Source organism: Rutilus rutilus, assembly GCF_951802725.1.
Source record: "Rutilus rutilus genome assembly, chromosome: 13".
Taxonomy (NCBI): Eukaryota; Metazoa; Chordata; class Actinopteri; order Cypriniformes; family Leuciscidae; genus Rutilus; species Rutilus rutilus.
In genome coordinates, this window is record NC_140218.1 from 34,141,157 (window position 1) to 34,161,289 (window position 20,133).

Here is a 20,133-nt window from a genome sequence, read left to right on the forward strand (position 1 = left end):
TAAGTTTTCATCTGTCCTTACGGGCAAAGCTAGCAAAGCCTGTGGGCAAGCTGCATCTTCACTGCATGCTATGGCATTGCTTCAGGTCCACCAGGCCCAGGCACTCATGGATAAGCACGAGGGTGGTTCAGACCATGAGCTCATGGGTGTACTCCACACTGCAACTGATCTTGCCCTCCGGTGTACGAAGGTTGCAACCTCAACCTGGCTCAACCTGGCAGATATAAGGGAAGCGGACAAGGTTCGGTTCCTGGACTTAACCATTTCTCAGGTTGGGTTATTCGGCGACGCGGTAGAGAACTTTGCTCAACAGTTCTCTGCTGTCCAGAAGCAGATGGAGGCCATCCGGCACATCCTGCTCCGCTGCTGCCTCCACTCGTCCACCCGGGCAGATCCTCCGCCTGCTTGTCGCCAATGGCGTCCGTCTGCCTCCGCCTCTGCTCCTGCTGAGTCATCGCAGCAGCCTCCACCCAGATCTCAGCATGGACCCGGTCGCAGACGGGGCGTCCCACCCGCTCAAGGCGCTACCAAGCTACCAAGATGGTACCGATCCACTCCCTTCTCCCGGTGGAGGATCGGGAGGAGTCTTTGTTTGTGTATGTCTGTTCCGCCGCTGGCTCCTGTAAAAGCGGGACCTACATTTTCAAAGAAAGAGCTATTTACTCTGTTTTCTGAGTTCAAAAGAGGTTAGTTTGTTGGTGTACGACCCTGTGCAGCCTTGCAACCTTCAGCTATCTTTTGTTCACCAGCCAGCAGTTGGGTGGACCCGGTATCGCCTTCTCACGCACTCTCTGAGGTCATCTAGAGACAGGTAAGACAGGTAAGGTAACTACACACTCAAACCCTGTCTCGGGCCACCTTCGGGCCTTTCGAGCTGGGTCCCTGTTTGTTGCCTGAAGTCTGTGGTATCTGCGGTTCCGCTGCTTCGCCAGTTGTAGCACTACACGGTGCTCCTGGCTGATCCAGCGGTTCTCCTCTACCTACAGACTTGGCTTCATTAGCTGGCATTAAGTGCATTCGAGGACCCGGTCACGCCTTCTCACGCATTCTCTGCCGCTACCTAGAGACAGGTGTTTACAACTCAGACCCTGCTTCGGGCCGCCTTCGGGCTTTCCGAGCTGGGTCCCTGTCTCTAACACACTGCCTCACTCTGAGTATGTCTCTGATGCATTGGGCCCCCTGTGTCGGTCCGTTGTAGCACTGAAAAGTGCTCCCGACCAACTCAGCCGGATCTTGTATCATCAGACTCGGCAAGGACGATTCAGTTAGTCCGGCACCCGCCCATGTGCAGCGCTGTTTGTTACACTTCTGTGTTCAGATTGTGCTGCTGTGTGTGGGGTCGTCGCTTCCTACTGGTGAAGGTTGTGATCGAGCCGTTCCTCCAGCCAATATGAAAATAGGTTCTAAGTAGGCTTGTTCTTCATTGTACTCGAACTATAGTGAGTTAGACCATCAGGGGTCTGTATGCTTGATTCAGGCCCTTTTTAAAGCCTCCATTCAAGTTACTACACAGTATGCATTACTAATTTGCATCCCTATGAATGGTCTGCAGTGTGGGGCCTGAAGGACGCATACTTCAGATATCCACTCCTCCGCAAACATGGGTCATCCTGTGTCTTGTGTTGAGTGGTCGAAGTCTGGGTACAAGTCCCTCCCTTCGAGTGCTACATAGCCAGTTGGGTTTCAGGTCAACTGGAAAGGAGTACTCATCTACAGACTGAGGAAGGTTTTTTTCCGGTACGGAGGTGAACTTGGTTTACACGTTTCTCAATTGAAATGTGTCCGATCGGTGCTTAGAGGTGAGAAAGGGTCCCACTGAATAAACTTCAGAGGCTCCTAGGTCATATGTGAGATGCAGCCGCATATAAATGGTTTCCTCCATATGATGACCGCTTCAGCACTGACTTTATGACCAAGTTCCTAGGTGGCCGTGGCAGAGCAGCATGCTCTGTGTATTAACAACACCTGGTATGCTGCCAAACCTTTAGCAGTGTTCAGACCTTTTGTTTCTCCGGGCTAATTGCTCCTAGAACAAGTGTCTATTAAACACTAGCTTTAGGGGCCATGTATAACGGGTGTTCTGCCCCCACTTTGTGCTGCATTAGAGACATCTAGTTGTGTAAAGTTGTATTGCATTTGATTTTTCATATTTTAGTCCCTCCTCTCTTGCCATTGGTTTCCTGTTTGCTTCTGACTCTGGTCTACTGAGAGGACATGCAGCAGTTACTCTTTTCTCTTTGCCTTTGGTAGTTTTTGAAGGTATAAGTCTGTAAGTATTTCTGTAGGAAGTGTATCTACTTTGCTATAGTCTTTGTGTATTGTCTGTTTTAGCATAATATTTATGTTGTATTAATAGATGTTAATCGCGATTAGCATTTCTCCATAGACACCCATGTTAAAGTTAGCTGAAATGCTTACTAGTCCTGCAAGTCTAATTTTTCTTATTGGATAGCTATGTATGTTAGACTTGAGTTGCATATTCATGTATATGTATGGGCAGTTTGTAATGCCATATTACTATGTTTCTACAGTTTTACAAAATTGGAAAGATCCTTACTAAAGGCCTCTCTCTACTCCGGTTTCCTGGGTCTTTATTTCATGGATCTTATGTTACCTATCTGCTAAGCTAACCTGTCAAAGCTAGAGCAGAATAACGGATATGCAGTATGGAGGGCTGTCTCGCGCTGCTGGTAGGGTTAGCTTGCCTAGTGCAGCTTTCAATACACAGCAGCAGGAGTTGGTTGGGCTTGATGTGCCGAGACAGCTTGTACACGACCCAAAGCCTGTCTGGCCTAACGTGGTAGGATGCTGTAATCCATTACCTGGAAGACAATAGGGGAGGGAAGAGGACTAACAAGCCAACTCCAAAACATTCCCCCAAAGGTGGGGGTTGGGCGTGGGACCAGCTACTCCACCCCGTAAAAAGCCTTCAGCTACGGGAACATCGACGAAAATCTGAAAATCCTCTGCAGCGAACCAAGCTAAAGAAAATATGACGACGTACATGGAAAACCGCAAGGAGACTGTACGTTTGAAGCGGCTTCTGACCTCAAAGCGACCCACCACCATAGCGACATGGAATGTGAGGACCATGTATGCTGGTGGAAAGACAGCAGTGATAGCAGAGGAGATAAGGAGGTACAGGATATCCCTCCTTGGTCTGGGAGAAACCAGGTGGCTCCAGTCAGGGCAGGTCAAGCTGGCGAGTAAAGAGACCATACTCTACTCAGGACATCCCGATGACTCTGCACCACACACAGAGGGAGTAGCGTTCATGCTGTCCAAGGAAGCACAAAGGGCCCTTCTCAGCTGGGAACCCATCAACTCACGGATCATCACTGCCAAATTTCAAACCACCCACAAGAAAATAAACCACCAACTGGTACAATGCTACGCCCCCACCAATGACACATATGATGAAACAAAGGACCAATTCTACAACCAACTATACACTATTCTACAGGCCAGGAAAAGGAAGGACGTCATGATCTTGATGGGAGACATGAATGCAAAGATAAGGGGCAATAACAACGGCTTTGAGACAGTAATGGGAAGAGAAGAACTAGGGACCATGAATGAGAATGGAGAGAGGTTCGCAGCAGCTTGTGCAGACAACAACTTGGTCATTGGTGGGACAGTATTCCAACACAAGAACATCCATAAAGCCACCTGGGTGTCTGCTGACCACACCACAGAAAATCAAATAGACCACATCTGCATAAGTCAGAAGTTTAGACACTCTCTGCTGGATGTCAGAGTCAGAAGAGGAGCAGACACAGGATCTGACCACCACCTCCTCACAGCAAAGATCCAGCTGAAGTTAAAATGCATGAAGCACAGGGAAGAAAGGGTCAAATTCAACACACAGCAATTTCAGGATATAGGTACATCCGAACTCTACAAAGTGGCACTACACAACCGGTACCAAGCCCTAGAAATAGAAACCCCAAGCAAAGTGGAAGAGATATGTAAAGGTCTGAAAACCTTGTGGAAAGACACATGCAAAGAAGTAGTAGGGAGGAGGAAGACAGACAGCAAGCCCTGGCTATCCAGAGATACAGATAACAAAGTGAGTGAGAGGAGGAAGAAAAAAGAGGCAGTAAACAGAAGTGAAACCAGAGCGACCAAGGTGGCAGCACAGAAAGAATATGCAACAGCAAATAAAGAAGTGAAAAGAAGTGTAAGGAGAGACAAGAAGAAATTTATTGAGGATTTAGCACAACAGGCAGAAGAAGCAGCAGGAAAGAACAACCTGAAAGACATATACCTAACTACAAGAAAGCTCACAGGCAAATTCAGACACGCACAGGCACACATTAAAAACTCACAGGGTGTACTCCTCACAACCAAGGATGACCAGGTGAAGAGATGGACTGAACACTTCAGTGACCTGCTCAACAGGCAGCCTCCTCAACTGACAGCAGATATCCCAATAGCCCCAAACCCATTGGAGATTAACTGCTACCCCCCCACCAAGATGGAAATCAGAAAAGCCATTAAGGCCTTGAAAGGGGGGAAAGCAGAAGGACCAGATGGGATTCCAGCAGAAGCTCTTAAGGCTGAAACCTCCACTAACATGCTCCACCACCTCATGAAAACCATCTGGGAGGAAAAAAATGTCCCATCTGACTGGAGAGATGGTCACATCGTGAAAATCCCCAAGAAAGGAGACCTCCGGCAGTGCAAAAACTACAGAGGAATAATGCTCCTTTCAACACCTGGGAAGGTGCTCAACCATATCCTGCTCGAGAGGCTCCAGAAGGGGGTTGATGAGAAACTGAGGGAAAACCAGGCTGGCTTCAGGAACAACAGATCCTGTGGAGACCAAATTGCCACCCTCAGGATTATTATTGAACAGTCCATCGAATGGAACTCGCCTGTCTATGTGAATTTCATAGATTTCGAAAAAGCCTTTGACAGTGTGGATAGGGAAAGGCTGTGGAAACTGATGGCTCATGAAGGAGGGAACGGAGACGTAGTCCCCTAGCCATTGCTGTGCCACCACTGACCAGGGTCCGCTCGGCTCCTCAGCGAAAAACAACTGGTGCGTGCATCCACTTCCGTATTTATACCCACGCTGCGAGGCGGGCGTGTGATGCAATTCACGCACGCCAATGTCCATTGGCTCGTTTTTACAATCCCAATCAGTCGACACGTCGACTATGTCTCCGTTCCCTCCTTCAGGGAATGAGGGTTACATAAGTAACTGAGACGTTTTGTTGTACTTTGTTCACGTTGCACAAAATAAAGAATAATTCGGTAACACTTACAGTGTCCTTGTCACACATGTTATATGTAGTTACTGTAGTAATAACTATAAATTATACATATAACCCTAAACCAATCCCTAATCCTAACCCGAACCCGAACCCGAACCCTAAAGTAAGTACATGTAGTTAATTCTTGTTATTCAGTACTTGAATGTATAATTACACTGTAAAACAAAATATTGTGTAAGGTAAGGCCTCTTACCTTAAAATAAAGTGTAACCAATAATTCATACAGGTTTTGAAGGACATGAGGGTGAGTAAATGATGACAGAATTGCTGATGAAGTAATATGCGAAAAAAGCTGGCTAAAAGTTAACCCGCCACTGATTCGGCAGAGGAATGAGGTTGTTTGATTCATGCTGGGCTGAGCCCATCCACATACACACACCTGCGTGACTAGCCCCTGAGGGGGCACTGAGGGGGGCAGGACGGGGGTGCTGTTGTTTTGGCTCCACGGGCTGCTCAGGTGGACCGATATCTAGAATTACACAGTAACAGCTGTAGAGACGCTTCAGCAGACCTTAAACCGAGCTGGCACGTCACTATCTGTCACAGCTCACTGATCTGTGTGTGTGTTTGCATGTATAAGAAGCGGTAAAAATGCATGTAAATCTAGGACACTTGATTACATTGATTGATTCCAGCAGAGTTTTACATTAGCATTTTTGTATCCTTTAATTGTATTGAATGTGCACTTAAAAGAATATAAAAAAGGTACTTGCCGATAATATAAGAAAGTTTAGTATTATATTATATTATATTATATTATATATAGACCAGAGACCAGCCACTAGTCATGAGACTATCACTGAAAACTGACACATCAATTTATTAGTGGATTTACAGAAATCATTTGAGAAGTGTTTTCTTTGTCAACATTTCAATGTCGGATCTCTCATGAACTACTGATGAACGCATTGTTGATTGTCACTCAATATTTGAATTGTCACACAGTGGGTCAGTTATCCGTGTATGTCTTTTCATCAGCTTTTGTCCTTCAGACGCATTAAAATGCACCAATTCACATAATTTCTTATTTTCATGTAATGCTGGGATTCGCGAACTTTTTTTAGCCAAAGCATATTAGCTTGAAGTACCCTCAGATTTTAAGGTAATAAATTAATAATTAAGTCAATAATCTAACAATACTTTTGTGAGTTCACAGTTCTCTGAAGTCAGTTAATGGTCACATGACATGCATTTATTATCTGTATCTTTTACAGTAAGGGTTTTTATTTTGATTGTTTTTATATTAAAATTATTGAATTTAATATTTTTATGATTTAATAAGTTATTAGCTTTCCATTAAACTCACAAACCCCCTGCAGTTCCTTCATGAACCCAAGTTTGGGAAATCATGATGTTATTTAATGAACTTCATGTTGTTGATTAAGAACGGAATATATTTTGTTTCTCTTTGTATTTTTATATCACTATGGTACAAAATTATCCTATTTAAATCAATGTGATAAACAAGTTACGTCAAAAGTAATCAAAAAGTAGTCTGATTATATTACCGTATGTGTAATGTAATGGATTATGTTACTAACTACAATTTTTGTCATTTAGGCCTAATTTGGAATCAGTTACTGACTATAGTTTCTAAGTATAATCTAGCCAGCACTGGGAATGGGTACGTGAAATAGATTGGCTGAGAACGAACATTACATTGAACGAACCAATCAGAATTTGAATAGAGTTTCATGGCTGGACTATTAATTTATCTTTTAATTAATCTAAAATTTAATTTGACTGAATTTATTTTACAGTACTGATTGTAAAGATTTACAGTCTTTGTGTTGAGAGCATGTCTATGATTCCTTAAATGTTGTCTAGATGTGCTGCACAGTCTGGTGTAACTGGAATCTTTAGTCGTAGTAAGAGGACAGGTGTGGACCCACCTGACCACATCCAGAGGTCACGGGCCCCTTCTGTCTCCCCTCCATCCACCTGTCTGTGCCTTCTGTGCTGGGACCTCGGCTTCTCCAAACACTCACACCCAGAGGAAACGACTGCTCAGACGTAACGCACAGAGACACACTGATGATATAAGCATAGATCTATAGAGTTATGGTCCTTGCACACTGAGTCCGAAATTCTCGTCCAAAATTTCCACACGTTAAAAAATAAATACGACCGACCTCACGTTGTGTCAATCACGTTTACACACTGCCTCCGAAACTTTCATCCATCATAAAAGAATTCGGATCGGGTTCAATTTTCTGCGTTTTTCGCATCCGTAGCAAGCATTTTGAGAGGTGTTTTAATAGGACTTAATATTGGAGAGCAAATGCCAGAAACCTTTATCTTGGAAGAATTTGATGAGAAATCTTTGATTAAAGCCCCTAAGCAGCTATTCTCTGTTTATCTACTTGAATAGGGAAGTTCCACAACTGTTTCTCAATATTATGTTTCAATATTTCAAATCACCAATAAAATCTGACAACAATAGAATCATAAATGTTGTTCCTTTAGTTCAAATATCACTTAAAAGCACATACTTTACTATAAAGAGCACATTTTAAGACATTTTGAGTCTGGAACAGGCAAAGAACCCTCTCCACACAACACGATTTATTCATTTTATCTCCTCTTCTCAGTGAGCACTGAGCTTTATACCACTTCCTTCACTGATCTGCTACTCACAGCCAGTAGGGAAGCCAGCAAGGTAATTGGGATCAGGCGGCAGTCATACCCGTGAGCTGAAAGGATGCAGGAAAAAGAGGGAAAAGAGCAATACTCATAACAATAACCTAAATCACGTCCCAAAATATAATACACAGACACAAAACTTAGCATAGGCCTACCCTAAGCCCTCGCGGTCCACACTTTCGTGACATAATGATTTGACTGTTGGGTAAAAATCTGCTCTAAGAAAAAGGGGCTCGCTAGCACCCTTCTGAAACATTAAATAACAAATGGGAGACCTATAGTGGCCATTCTAAGTCTGCAGGACTACACGTGCACATGAAGTGTGGCGTTTGGCACAGGCACAATCTGCTAAATGCAACGATAAGGCATCACGATATTAAAGGGGACCTAATATACCCTTTTTCAAAGTTTTGATGATGTTGTTTGGCTCTACTAGAACAGGTTTTCACGCTTGAATGTTAAAAAAACACATAATATTTCACATCTTTGACATTGTTGCAGCTCGTCTCTTCCAGGTCTGTCAGTAAGGCTCTGAGGTGACTTTTCCAAAAGCATCATTAGCCAACTGTTTTCGCAAGTTTTGTTGAATTGTGTTGATAACATCAGAACTTGCGACCATATTTGGCTTAGGGAAACACACCCGTTTAGTTCCTGTCTCTATGAATCCCCTCTTTCTCAAAAAGCACACTGTGCTCTGATTGGTCGGCTGGATCAGTGTGCTGAGTTTGGTCAGCTTTGAGCGTGTTTGGGAAATGTCCTGCCCCTTACCATACCGCTAGTTTCAACACACTATGCAACTCTTCTCAACTTTGAGTATGCCTTGGGCGGGAATTATTTAAATGAGGAATATTGTGACGTGTTCGTTCCAGGAAGAAAATTCAAGACTATAATGGAGGCGTTTCAGGGAGTTCAGAAACAGTGACACTGATATAGAGAATAACTCCCGCTAGAGGGACTTTGTGCTTTGCAACACTGCAGACCTTTTTCCATTCTCAAACAGAAACAAAGTTGAAAATGAAAAACAAAAACATAGGTCTTCTTTAGGATAATATAAACATTAACATCATGACACATTAACACATCTCGCTGATTTAAAACAATATGTATTGTGAAAAGCACAAGTAAATTTGACTTCACTTAACTAAATTCTCCATTTGCACTTCATTTAATCTGTTTAATTGTTTGGGAGAGCAGTGTATCAGTATAATTTTCTATTCTTTTCATGGGCAGTTTCTTACAGACACTTCAGCACTAAACTATCTTCTATAATGCACCATTTACCCCATAAGGATATCAAAGCAGGCCTCAAAAGTTTATATTTATATCTCTATATCTGTGTGTGTGCGTGTGCGTGTGTGCGTGTGCGTGTGTGTGTGTGTGTGTGTGTGTGTGTGTGTGTGTGTGTGTGTGTGTGTGTGTGTGTGTGTGTGTGTGTGTGTGTGTGCGCATAATTATAGCAGTTTTCCCATATGCTCCATGAAATTTGTAATTTCATCAGTACCTGGAACCGATCAGTGCCACATATGCTTTATGGAAGAGGAATATAATATGCTGACATAAGTCACAGTAAGAAGACACCAAATCTTCCTCAAAAATGCACACACTCAGAGATAAATGAACGCTAAGACTTATGAATGCGCTGAGTGGTTGTGAGATGAAGAGATACGAAGGCCGCCAGAGAGAGTGTATTTCAGACAGGTGCAATTATACACCTGCAGCCCAACTTCAGGACACAAGTGAAAAGGCCAGCGTGTGTGTGTGTGTGTGTGTGTGTGTGTGTGTGTGTGTGTGTGTGTGTGTGTGTGTGTGTGTGTGTGTGTGTGTGTGTGTGTGTGTGTGTGTGTGTGTGTGTGTGTGTGTGTGTGTGTGTGTCACGGCAGTCCCCTTCACCTCTGCCTCACACAAGTGGCAGAACAATAGTGTTGTAAAGTGCTGCAGGTCTCAGGGCAGAACAAAAGTGCACCTTGCACCTTTCAAATCATCCAAAGTAGGCTACCTCCCGAGGCCCCAAATACCTGTGGCGCAGTCAGAGACACTGCAGGTGTTTTCTCTGTCACCGCAGGTGCAGCACACAGTGAGAGACACGCCCTCAATTTCACAGAACAAAACACTTTACAGTGCTTGCATGAAAGCGCTCTATGGAAAAAAAACACTGTATGCTACCGTCCTGAATGATAACTCAAATCATGTCGCTTGTTGAGGTGTTCAGGTGAGATATTACTTCTGGTGGACAAATAAATCCCATAGACTTACACTGAAGAAGCCATACCTAGACACCAGAATATCACCGACACTTGGAGGGTGAGCTCTTCTGACTTGGGCCAATAAGAGACCACAGATGAAACGCGTAGAACAAAGTAGCAACTACATATAGAGACATGCAGTTTCTACAGCTCATTGATCTTAAAGGTGCATTCAGTAGTTTGGTGCTCATTTAAAAAACTTTACATATTAAGAAACTTTCTTAGGAACGTGAAAGTTTATTAAGAAACTTGTTTCTCCTCTTTCCTTACCTTCTCTTTTAGGCTTTCTCTCTCCCTGCTCTCTCCTTGTTTATATTGTTACACAACTCTAATTTCCTGCCCCTCTCCTCAGTCTCCCTGTAAATCTGAATGTGTTATTACACACTCTTTGTTTGGCTCTTGCAGAGATTCTTCAATTGGGCCTGAAGCCTTGAACACCAGACTTCAGTCTGCTGCTAATGTGATGCTGTATAACAGCTGTGTTTCTCAAGGTTGCTTAAATCCTTAACTGTTATTCCACCTCAAGTACAACCTGCCCCCTCCATTCACATGTTGATCAGAACAGATAAAGCAGGGTATTTAGTATTCATCCCTTTATCACAGGGGTGTACAATCCTGCTCCTGGAGGGCCAGTATCCAGCAGAGTTTGACTCCAATCCTATTTAAACACACCTGAACCAGCTAATCAAGGTCTTCAGGATCACTAGAAGCTTCCAGTGAACTGAACTCTGCAGGAAAGTGGCCCTCCAGGAGCAGGATTGGACACCCCTGTGATAAAGGGATGAATACTAAATACGAGACAGGCCAGGGGTAACCAAACCAACTCTTGGGGCAAATTCCAATCGGAAGTGAGCATCAGTTCAGTTCAGTTCATCCCTATTTAGTGCTTAGACTCCAAACAGCATGACATTTGATGTTTGTAACGCCATATGTGATGTAGACTAACAGTATATAGTGTATCGATATAGTCTGAAGTTGGAACTTGCCAGCTTAGTCGTGTTCATTCATTTCATGCTATCTTTACAGCATAAACATTTTGTGCATTATTGACTTTCAAAAATGCTTAAACATTCTTCTTTTGGGTCCCGCAAAAGAGAGAAAGTCATACAGGGTTGGAATGGCATGAGGGTGAGTAAATGATGAGCAGACATTTACCTGCTATGACACGATCTACGTTCAAGAAGAGGGGGAACATTTGAGGAAACAGAGCCAGCAGGGGAGTTGAGACCATTGAGGTGGAAGGGGACAGAAAGGCTTCCAAAGAGAGGTTGCATCTGGAAAAGAGAAAGAGAAAGAAATTTAGAAGCCAAAGCATGTGGGTAATCCCCACACAAGAGCACAGTCACCCAGAACTGTGTTAGTAATCCAAACCATCATAACAGCTCCTGGCTCAAACACGATCCCTATGACTCAGCTCTCTAAACCACCACCTCAAACATGAAAAGACAAGAGCATCACTGCACAAATATGCCCCTTTAAGGGCAATGTACGACCCCTGCTGAGCACAGAGACGTGAACAAGGTTATTTAATATCTAGGACCTGTATTCCCAGTTCAATCAATGATCCTAAATATTTGTGTCCGAATGTAAAACTGGTCTCAGAACTGTGTAAATGTCCAAAACTATCCACATGAAAAGGTTAAAGAATTGGGTTAGAGATGGCATAGTTTTACTCTTTTTCTCATCGCTCCAAATCTGAATGAAATTGTTGTAGTCCATCTCGAGTCCAAGTCCAAGAATGTATTTTCTTTGTCCTGGACTCATGGATTCAGACTCGGACCAGGCTTCATTCAGCCCAAATGGAAGCCTTATAGTTCACTTCAGACCCTCTTCTAGTCTTGTTCTAGACTCAGACTTACAGTAACACGGGTCTCTAATGAGCTGTTCTCAACTACAACACTGTCTTTGGTAGAACATCACTAAAGTTTGATGTCAATAATATTAAACATCTTGCCTGTCTCATAACTGCTCATCATTCATGTCAAATGTTATCAGAAAATAACTTAAATTGTGACCTGTTCCTAACACAAACTCTCATATGACTTGGAATATAGCGCATGAACCTTACTGATCACTTAATAATACTTTTATGGTGCATCTTGGACTTTGACAGCTCCATCCCCTTATCATTCTAATGTCCATTTGTGTTTCACAGAAAGTCAGTCGGTTTTGGAGCAACATGAGGGTGAGTAAATGATGAAGGAACTTTTATTTTTGCTCAAACTATTCCTGTCCTTTTCAGCTCCCTTTCTAACTAGCAGGAGGCGTTTCTCTACAGATGCTTCAGATGTTTTTTATCAGTGCTGCAAAAAGGCCAGTGTTTATATGTGACTGACAAGCCGTTTCCTGTGTCCGACGGGCTCCTACAGCCCAGAGAGAGGAAAGAAGGGAATGAAAGACGAAGTAAAAGGAAAAAGTGAGGTTAATCTAGGTCAACAATAGGAACAAGGGATTTTTTACATGGCATGATCCCTCAAAGAAACTGGTGATGTTAGACCACTTTACCAATACTCCTACTGGTACCTTGTGGCTTTCAAATTACTTAAAAAATTAATTAATTTTGGCTTTGGTTATATAGCCTGTACAACAGTATATACACAAATATGTGCTTTGACAAATGTGTTCTTCATGCCTTATTACTGACAGACATATAATATATGCAGCTGAAATGCCCTCAGAAATGTTCGACAACAGGACTGACAACAGGGCAACTCATACCACACTGCACCGCCATCAATTACAGACATATTATCTCACCCCCTCACAGGTACGAGGGGACATATTTTGGCTCTACGGGGAATTCTTGCAGATTTGTGCTGTTTCAAGGGTTGAAAGACAATGACATCACCCTCTGTCACCCATCCATCTAGCCGCCCACACACAGTTGTCATCTCTCTGTGAACATGACTCCATGGCTTCAATCCTTCACGTCTACTATGTCTGACTCTATGTCTGCAGTTCAGGCCAACCACATCAAACCCAAAAGCCCAAATGACTTTCGTCTACTGAACACCAGTCATATCTGACCATATCGGCCCACATACACCCAAACACACACATATTTGCCAATGAGCAACCAAAAGTTTAGGTTAGCAATAACAACACTGCTTTTCAGAAAAGTGTTGACAGTGGAAGGTTTTTGTTTTTGTTTTTGAGTTTAAAGCCAAAATGTGATGTTAGTATTTCTTGCTAATTCACTTGAATTAATTATTCAGTAAATAAATGCTGTTTCAGTGTGTAAAGTTGTCTAAATTGTCCTTTTGAAGTCGGACATAACTTGTGGTCAGTATTATTCCTTTTGCTGAAGTTTGCAGCATGTCCTTTATGCAGACAGTTTTACTAGGTTTTACTAGTTAACATGGGCAGTTAGCCACTGATGTTGCAAGACACTGCCATTGACATTAATAGGAATGCTTTTCTCCAGGTATTATAGACCTTTTTAAAGATAATTACCACCAAATTCCTTTAGTTTATCTTTGCACATATTGTGCAAAAGTTACCAAGTTCACAAAGCTTAAATGTTCTTAAAAAATTCTTAAGAAAAAGAAAAAACTCTTTAAAAAGTATTGGGCTTTTGTTATCACTAGAGGAGCTCCATACTCAAGCACACCATTTTTAGTGGTCACAGATGTTGTAGATAAAGTATGCCACAGACAGAGCTTGAGTTGCTTTCAGCCTGGAATACTTCTTTAAGCGTGCCCTCCCCCCTTCAACTAGCTTCCCCCACCAAAATCCCACAGCTTTGAGCCTCCAAATCAGCAAAGGAAGTGCATCGTTACTCTAGCAAGACTGGTTGGCGTCAACGCAGGTCACAAGGGCTTTGTGGATTCAGATTGCTCAGGGAAAGGCTGAGTTGTGGAGGCAGTCTACAAAACTGAAAACCTCAAAACTCTGGCCACATTCAAAGCACAGATTGTTGGAATTTCCCACATTTATTAAATTTCCCCCTCAGGGAGGCATATCTATGTATTTGACAGATTGAGGTTCTGGAGCGAAGAGCTGGATCCACGGGTCTTAATGGTGCAGACGGGCTCATTTCTCTTCCTCGTCTCTCTGGTGCTCCTCTAAGTCTTCTGCCTCCCTTTTGGTCTTTTTCCACCTGCAGTGCGTCTCGGACGTGAACATTTGTTGGCCATGTGTCAGCTAAACTGGGTTGGTGTTGTATTAGCGTCAGGCTAAGCAGAAAGTGTGTGCAGGTGCTCTGACCATCACTCAAAATATCTGACTGCGTCTAGACGCAGACGCTAAATATTTATTGCACCATATCTATTCAGAGACCAGTGGATAAAAATAATGCATTCAAGGAATAATTCACACCAGTTACTTTTCCTATATTCTTTCAAAATTCTAGTAGCTTGTATTCATTTAAATGACTTTTTTATGACAATTTTAATGACAATTTGCCCAAAAAAATGGGCAATAAACAACATTTGATGTAGTGTGCTCAAGCATTTTCAGCAAAAATCTATTGTTGTACTTCATATGTGCACAAAATGCTTTTATACAACTTTTATAGTTGTTGTTGTTGTAACTCTAAGAGTGAGAACATTCTGCTAAAAATGTCCTTTTGTATTCCATGGAAGATATAAAGTTATGCTGTTTTGGAATGATATGAGTATATGTATACAGTATTAATTCACTTATGGGTGAACTGTTCCTTCAACACATCCCACCTTCATAAAAACACAAATTAGACACTTTTCTGCAAAAGAACATAAATTACTTTATTGGAAAAAAAATAGCAAGTGGAAATACACAAAAACATCTTTGCTCAAAAAAGATTGCTTAGCATTTGGTTTGTGTTATAAGTCCAAAATGTAAACAATAAGTAGAAAGGCAGCTTCGTATATCATTGTGGCTTTGGAAAACAAACTGTGAAACAGACTTCATGGAAGACCTCTCTCAAATGAGAGACTGCAAAATCTCTTTGGTTCAGAGGGCTTGGAGTAAACTTTGCACATAAACGACATCTAAAACCAAATGACCCTCTTCTTGTGTTTTTGACACCCTGTTCAGTCTTTAAGAATATAAAAACATTGACGTTGATTCAGAAGTCAGACTGCCAATTCAGAAGCTGGCGAATGACGCAATACCTCGAAGCTCGAATTACAGAGACAAATTCCATAGCCTAATTGAACGTCCTATTAAAGCAGGTCTTTGGTGCTTTTCAGCCATGAGTCTAACGGAGAAACGGAGAGCCGATGCATTTGTCGACAGCCCAACAGCTGTCTCAATACATCCCGGCAAGTCTGTGGAGATCTTGGTGAGAGATGACCTCTCACCACACAGGTTTAATAGCAGCTGCCCCCTCACAGTCCCGGACCAGCCGGCACCGAGGTGTATCTTGGGAATCCACCGAGAGCCAGTTCATGGGCCCTTTTCCCACGACAAAAATTTGCAGTCTATGTGTAACAGACCCTCCCTGTGGGAATGCTTGCAAGACTAAGGGTGTTTTCATACCTATAGATCGTTTGTTTTGTTCCGAAACAAGTACTTAATTTGTTACAATGTTGCATTTTCTTCTTGGTACGGCTTGCTTTCACAAGGCAACCTTTCAAAGCGTACCAAAATGTGATCACGCAAGTCACGTGCGAGTAACTGTCCTCTTATTGGGCAGAGATTCCTCTGCGTCATCCATCAAGATGATTGACAAGTTCGCTCCATGAGCTTATTGTGGCTTTATTTTTAACTGTCGAGACCTTACAGTCTATATGGTCGAGACACACAGATCTCCCAGCTCTGTCTAGAGGTTTACTGTGTCAAGACACATGCGAACACTAGATGAATGTTATAATGCAGCTAGAGCAGGAATCAAGTCTTCAATGGGACAGCATTCTCGCACTGGGAAGCGTAATTACACAACAGACGCTCTTTTGGTTTTCATCTGTGATAACTAATGTGCTCACTCACAGAATCGGACACTACTGCTTTCTATATAGCCCCTTTCCCGTTATGAATTATAATACCATTTGGTTCGTTGGTCCGTTGGGTCGGATTGCTTTCACACCTCAAGCGAACCGAGTCGGTTTGCATCTCGGAGCAATTGTTCTGGTGCAGATCTGAGCGTGATTGCCGTGTTCACACATGCCTAAACAAACCGAACCAAGGGAGAAAACACACCAGGTTCCGAAAAACAAACGGTCAGGTGTGAAAACACCCTAAAACTGATAGAAAAATAATCTCTTCTTTTGGCTTGTGGAATAAAAGATAAGGCACCGTGTGCTTCAAAAACAAGTCTCTACGAGTCCAGACATTGACTTATGGCTTAAGCCCGTCCCGTCCCAGCGCCGAGAGATGGGACTTAGCTGTCTCCTCCTCTAGGCAGACGGACAGCAGCCGGAGAGAGTGTGTTTGTGCAGGAGGGACATTCGGCTGAAGGTACGGGAGCACGTCCCACACTGGTACTTCTTCACTTCGGAGTGGGTCTGCAGGTGAGCCCGCAGGTTCGAGCGGTCCGCAAACGCGCGGTTACAGTGGGGGCACGAGAAGGGGCGCTCGCCTTAAAACAGAGATGAAGAACTTTTAGTATACACACATTATATTTCATTGCGTTAAAGATGTTTTATGCATTTTAACCTCTAACCTTGAAATGCAATTCAGACAACTAGATTCTGCAAGATGAACCTACAAAACGTGTGCCATAAATACTTGCTCTAAAGAGCCACCTCCAAGTTTCAATGACATTCTTTTCTCTAGATAGTGCTATTTGGGGGTCCTTTATGCAGACGGTCAAGGTTTTACTAGTTAACATGGGCAGTTAGCCACTGCTGTTAGATGAACCAGCCGAGAAACTGCCATTGACAATAATGGGAATGCTAACCAAAGGCTTTCTCCATAACCACGCCACATCCCTTTCGTTTATTCTTGCACGTATCGTCAGAGTTTAAATGACCATGATGTAAGATGAAAGATTGACTATAACAAACTTTCATTTTATAACTCAAGTACCAAGCCCTGCACATGACATGTGGAATAAAAAATGTATATCTTGGCAACAAATTAAGAATTAATGCTCTTTGCTTTAGTAATGAACTGGAAATAAATCGTGGTCATGCTGTACCAATTCATTCCCTTGTTTTAACTGAGGCCATGATGTAACTAAAACAAGGAAACAATTTAGGAAGTCTTCATTTGTGGCCCCGATATATTGTTTTTCCCCCTGCATTTCATGGATAAAAGAGCCTAGCCCCCAAGTTTCTATGATGTGCTTATCTCTAGATAAGACAGTTTGGGATTTTTACACCACTTTCATTGTCTGCCAGATGGAAATCGTAAATCCGTTTGGTTAGAAAAGTAAAAGACCTTAGTCAGGGTAGCGGAAAATTAAATTTTTGACAGGAATGAAAACGAGGCCATGAGGGACAGAATACTATGGAAGCTTGTTTCTGCCACAGAAAAAAAAAGAAGGTAATTGAGACTTTTTTATCTCACAATTCTGATGTTTTTCCCGTGCAATTGGGCTTTATAACTTGCAATTCTGAGAAAAAAAGTCTAAATTATGAGATATAAAGTCAGAATTGTGAGATATAACGTCTAATTCTGACTTTATAACACGCGATTGTGACTTCATATCACACAATTCTGAGAAAAAAAGTCAGAATTTGAAGATTATTCAATTATCTTTTAAAATGTTTTATTCTGTGGCTGAAACAAGCTTTGACAGAATACAGTGCGTTTAATGGATTGTACTGTTGTTGAACAACATACCGACTCTTCAGCCGATGAAGCATCTTTCAGTGGTCAAAAACTCAAAACAAAAACAACTTGTGAGTTGTGAAAATAACATGATCTAGACCCTTCATCGCATCTGTCCCTCACAACCTCGTTTTCATCTGCGTTCAATTCAATATGTCATCTAACCTGAACATGGTCTATGGCACACCTATTATCTGCACAGTTTTGGGCTTGTTGAGAAGATTACCACAAACGGTACGTTTCCAAGTTTAATACTAATTTTGGTCAAATGTTGCGCCACTCACAGCTTCAGTTTATGGGCTAACTAACTCACCGGTGTGTGTGCGAATGTGTCCCCGCAGCAGCCAGGGTCTGGAGAAGGCCTTCCCACACGTGCCGCACACACAGGGGAGTGTGTGCGAGCGGATGTGCATCTTCAGCGCACCCAGACTGGTGTACTCTTTGGGACAGTGCTTGCAGTGAAAGGCGGCTCTGGTGACGGTGCTGGCGGCTCCTGTGGTCTGCGGGCCGGGGGTGCAGTGCGCGAGCTGGTGGCGGGACAGACCAGCCGGGCTGCCGCAGGGCTTCCCGCACTGGGAGCACTGGGAGCGGTCAGAGTCAGGGTTCGGGCTGGGCGGGTCGGAGGTGCGACAGTCGTCCTCCTCTCCACTGCTGGAGCTGCTGCTGGACGGAGAGCTCAGGTCCAGAGGCCCAGGAGGAGACGGGGGGCTGGGGGAGGCCGGTGTGAAGGCGAGGGGTAACGCACTGCTGGCCCACACAAGCATGGGCACCACAGAATCACCTTCCATGGTGTGGAAGTCATGCAGAGGAACGACAGCATAGCGCTGGTCTGGGGAAGAGAAAAGGTGCATGTTCAGGGGGTTGTTGGACTACATGAAAATGGTCCCGTTTGTTAGGTTTTATGGGGTGGTTTATGAAAGTTTATGAAAAGCACACTTTATTTTGGTTAGTATCAACTGAATATCTACTGCATTAGCATGCTCTCACTTTTTGAGATTTATTAATGGAATTAAACTGTGAAATACTACAGCTGAAGCATTTTAGCAGTTAGTTAAACTATCCTGCAGTTTGTGAGGGAAAAAAACGGTAATACTTTATTTTACAGCCTTGTTACATGTATTTACCATAGTATTAACAGTAAATCATGCATAATTACATGCAACTAACCCTCAACCAAATCCTAATCCTACCCTAACCCTATAGTAAGTACATGTTGTTAATTATTATTACTCAGTATTTAAATATAATTACACTGTAACAATGACACCTTAAAATTAAGTGTAACCAAAAAAATAATACAATGAAAAACAAAATAACCCAACTGAAAGTAACAACGTAACTATTGCAAATAGTTGAAATAGCTAAAAAAAAAAAAAAGTGTTGACATAAAAAAAGTACTGTGAACATAAATAGAGCAGGATGTCATGACAAAGTGTTGGCTAATCATTTACATTTATTCATTTAGCAGACGCTTATCCAAAGCGACTTACAAATGAGAACAATAGAAGCAGTTAAACTAACAGTAGGACAACAATATGCAAGTGCTATGACCCTTCTCAGTTTAATCTAACGCAGTACGTTCTTTTTTTATTTTTTTTTATTAAATAATAGAATAGAAGAGAAGAGAGAGTGTTAGTATTACTGGATCAAGTGCTGTCATAAGCTCATAAGTAATAAGTCATATTCATAAGCTCTTCAATTCGCATACTGATTTTGTACACAATAACACAAATAAACAAACAGCTTTTAAAAGCACACTCACCAGTTTGACTCTCCAGTTCACTGTAGTTTGGCTTCTTATTGGAGAAATACTTCTTGACAAGAAATGAACGAGGCATTTTGTAAAGATCTTCTCCAAACTTCAAGTTTTAGAGCAACTCTTGACTGACTCTGTGAAAAAGCTGCAGCGCTTCAGAGTCAGAGTCTGCTTCCGATGTCCAGTAATCTTGTTATGCGTCTAGGCAGGAACGTTAGTTTCTTAAAGTTGCACATGAACCACTGCCATTCAGCGCACACGGGTCTCTTCATATGAGGCTGCGGGAAAGGGGCGGGGCTAGGGGCGGGGCCACGACACGCCCCCTGTCCGAGAGCAGCCTCCACTGCAGGTGCCCGCGGGAACTCTCCACGAATGCCAGCGGGTTTCCCTAACTTTAAACAATACCTCAGATTCCAATCTTGGAAGAACTGTTTGATTATTAAAAATTGGCTACATTTGTAAAACTGTTGTTAAACATTGGGTGAGACCCCCTGAAATGAGTGTAGTGCACTTTGGG

The 20,133-nt window shown here is 42.7% G+C and overlaps 1 protein-coding gene across 1 annotated transcript; it reads right to left on the reverse strand.

The window, feature by feature from the left end:
- Nucleotides 1–14,873: 14,873 nt before the first annotated feature.
- On the reverse strand, nt 14,874–19,878 carry snai1b (snail family zinc finger 1b). The gene is made up of 3 exons (XM_084427335.1): nt 19,623–19,878; nt 18,174–18,689; nt 14,874–16,664 (listed from the first exon to the last, which is right to left on the reverse strand). The coding sequence occupies exons 1-3, from the start codon at nt 19,696–19,698 to the stop codon at nt 16,483–16,485; spliced, it is 774 nt and encodes a 257-aa protein (XP_084283461.1). The 5' UTR covers nt 19,699–19,878; the 3' UTR covers nt 14,874–16,482.
- Nucleotides 19,879–20,133: the final 255 nt, after the last annotated feature.

Bases quoted from the DNA above. Each gene is read 5' to 3' on its own strand.
- snai1b (XM_084427335.1), bottom strand. From the start codon at position 19,698: ATGCCTCGTTCATTTCTTGTCAAGAAGTATTTCTCCAATAAGAAGCCA. The intron at 18,690-19,622 runs GTGAGTGTGCTT...TCTCTTCCCCAG, and splicing joins TGAACTGGAGAGTCAAACTG to ACCAGCGCTATGCTGTCGTT. The intron at 16,665-18,173 runs GTGAGTTAGTTA...CTCTGTTTTAAG, and splicing joins ACACATTCGCACACACACCG to GCGAGCGCCCCTTCTCGTGC.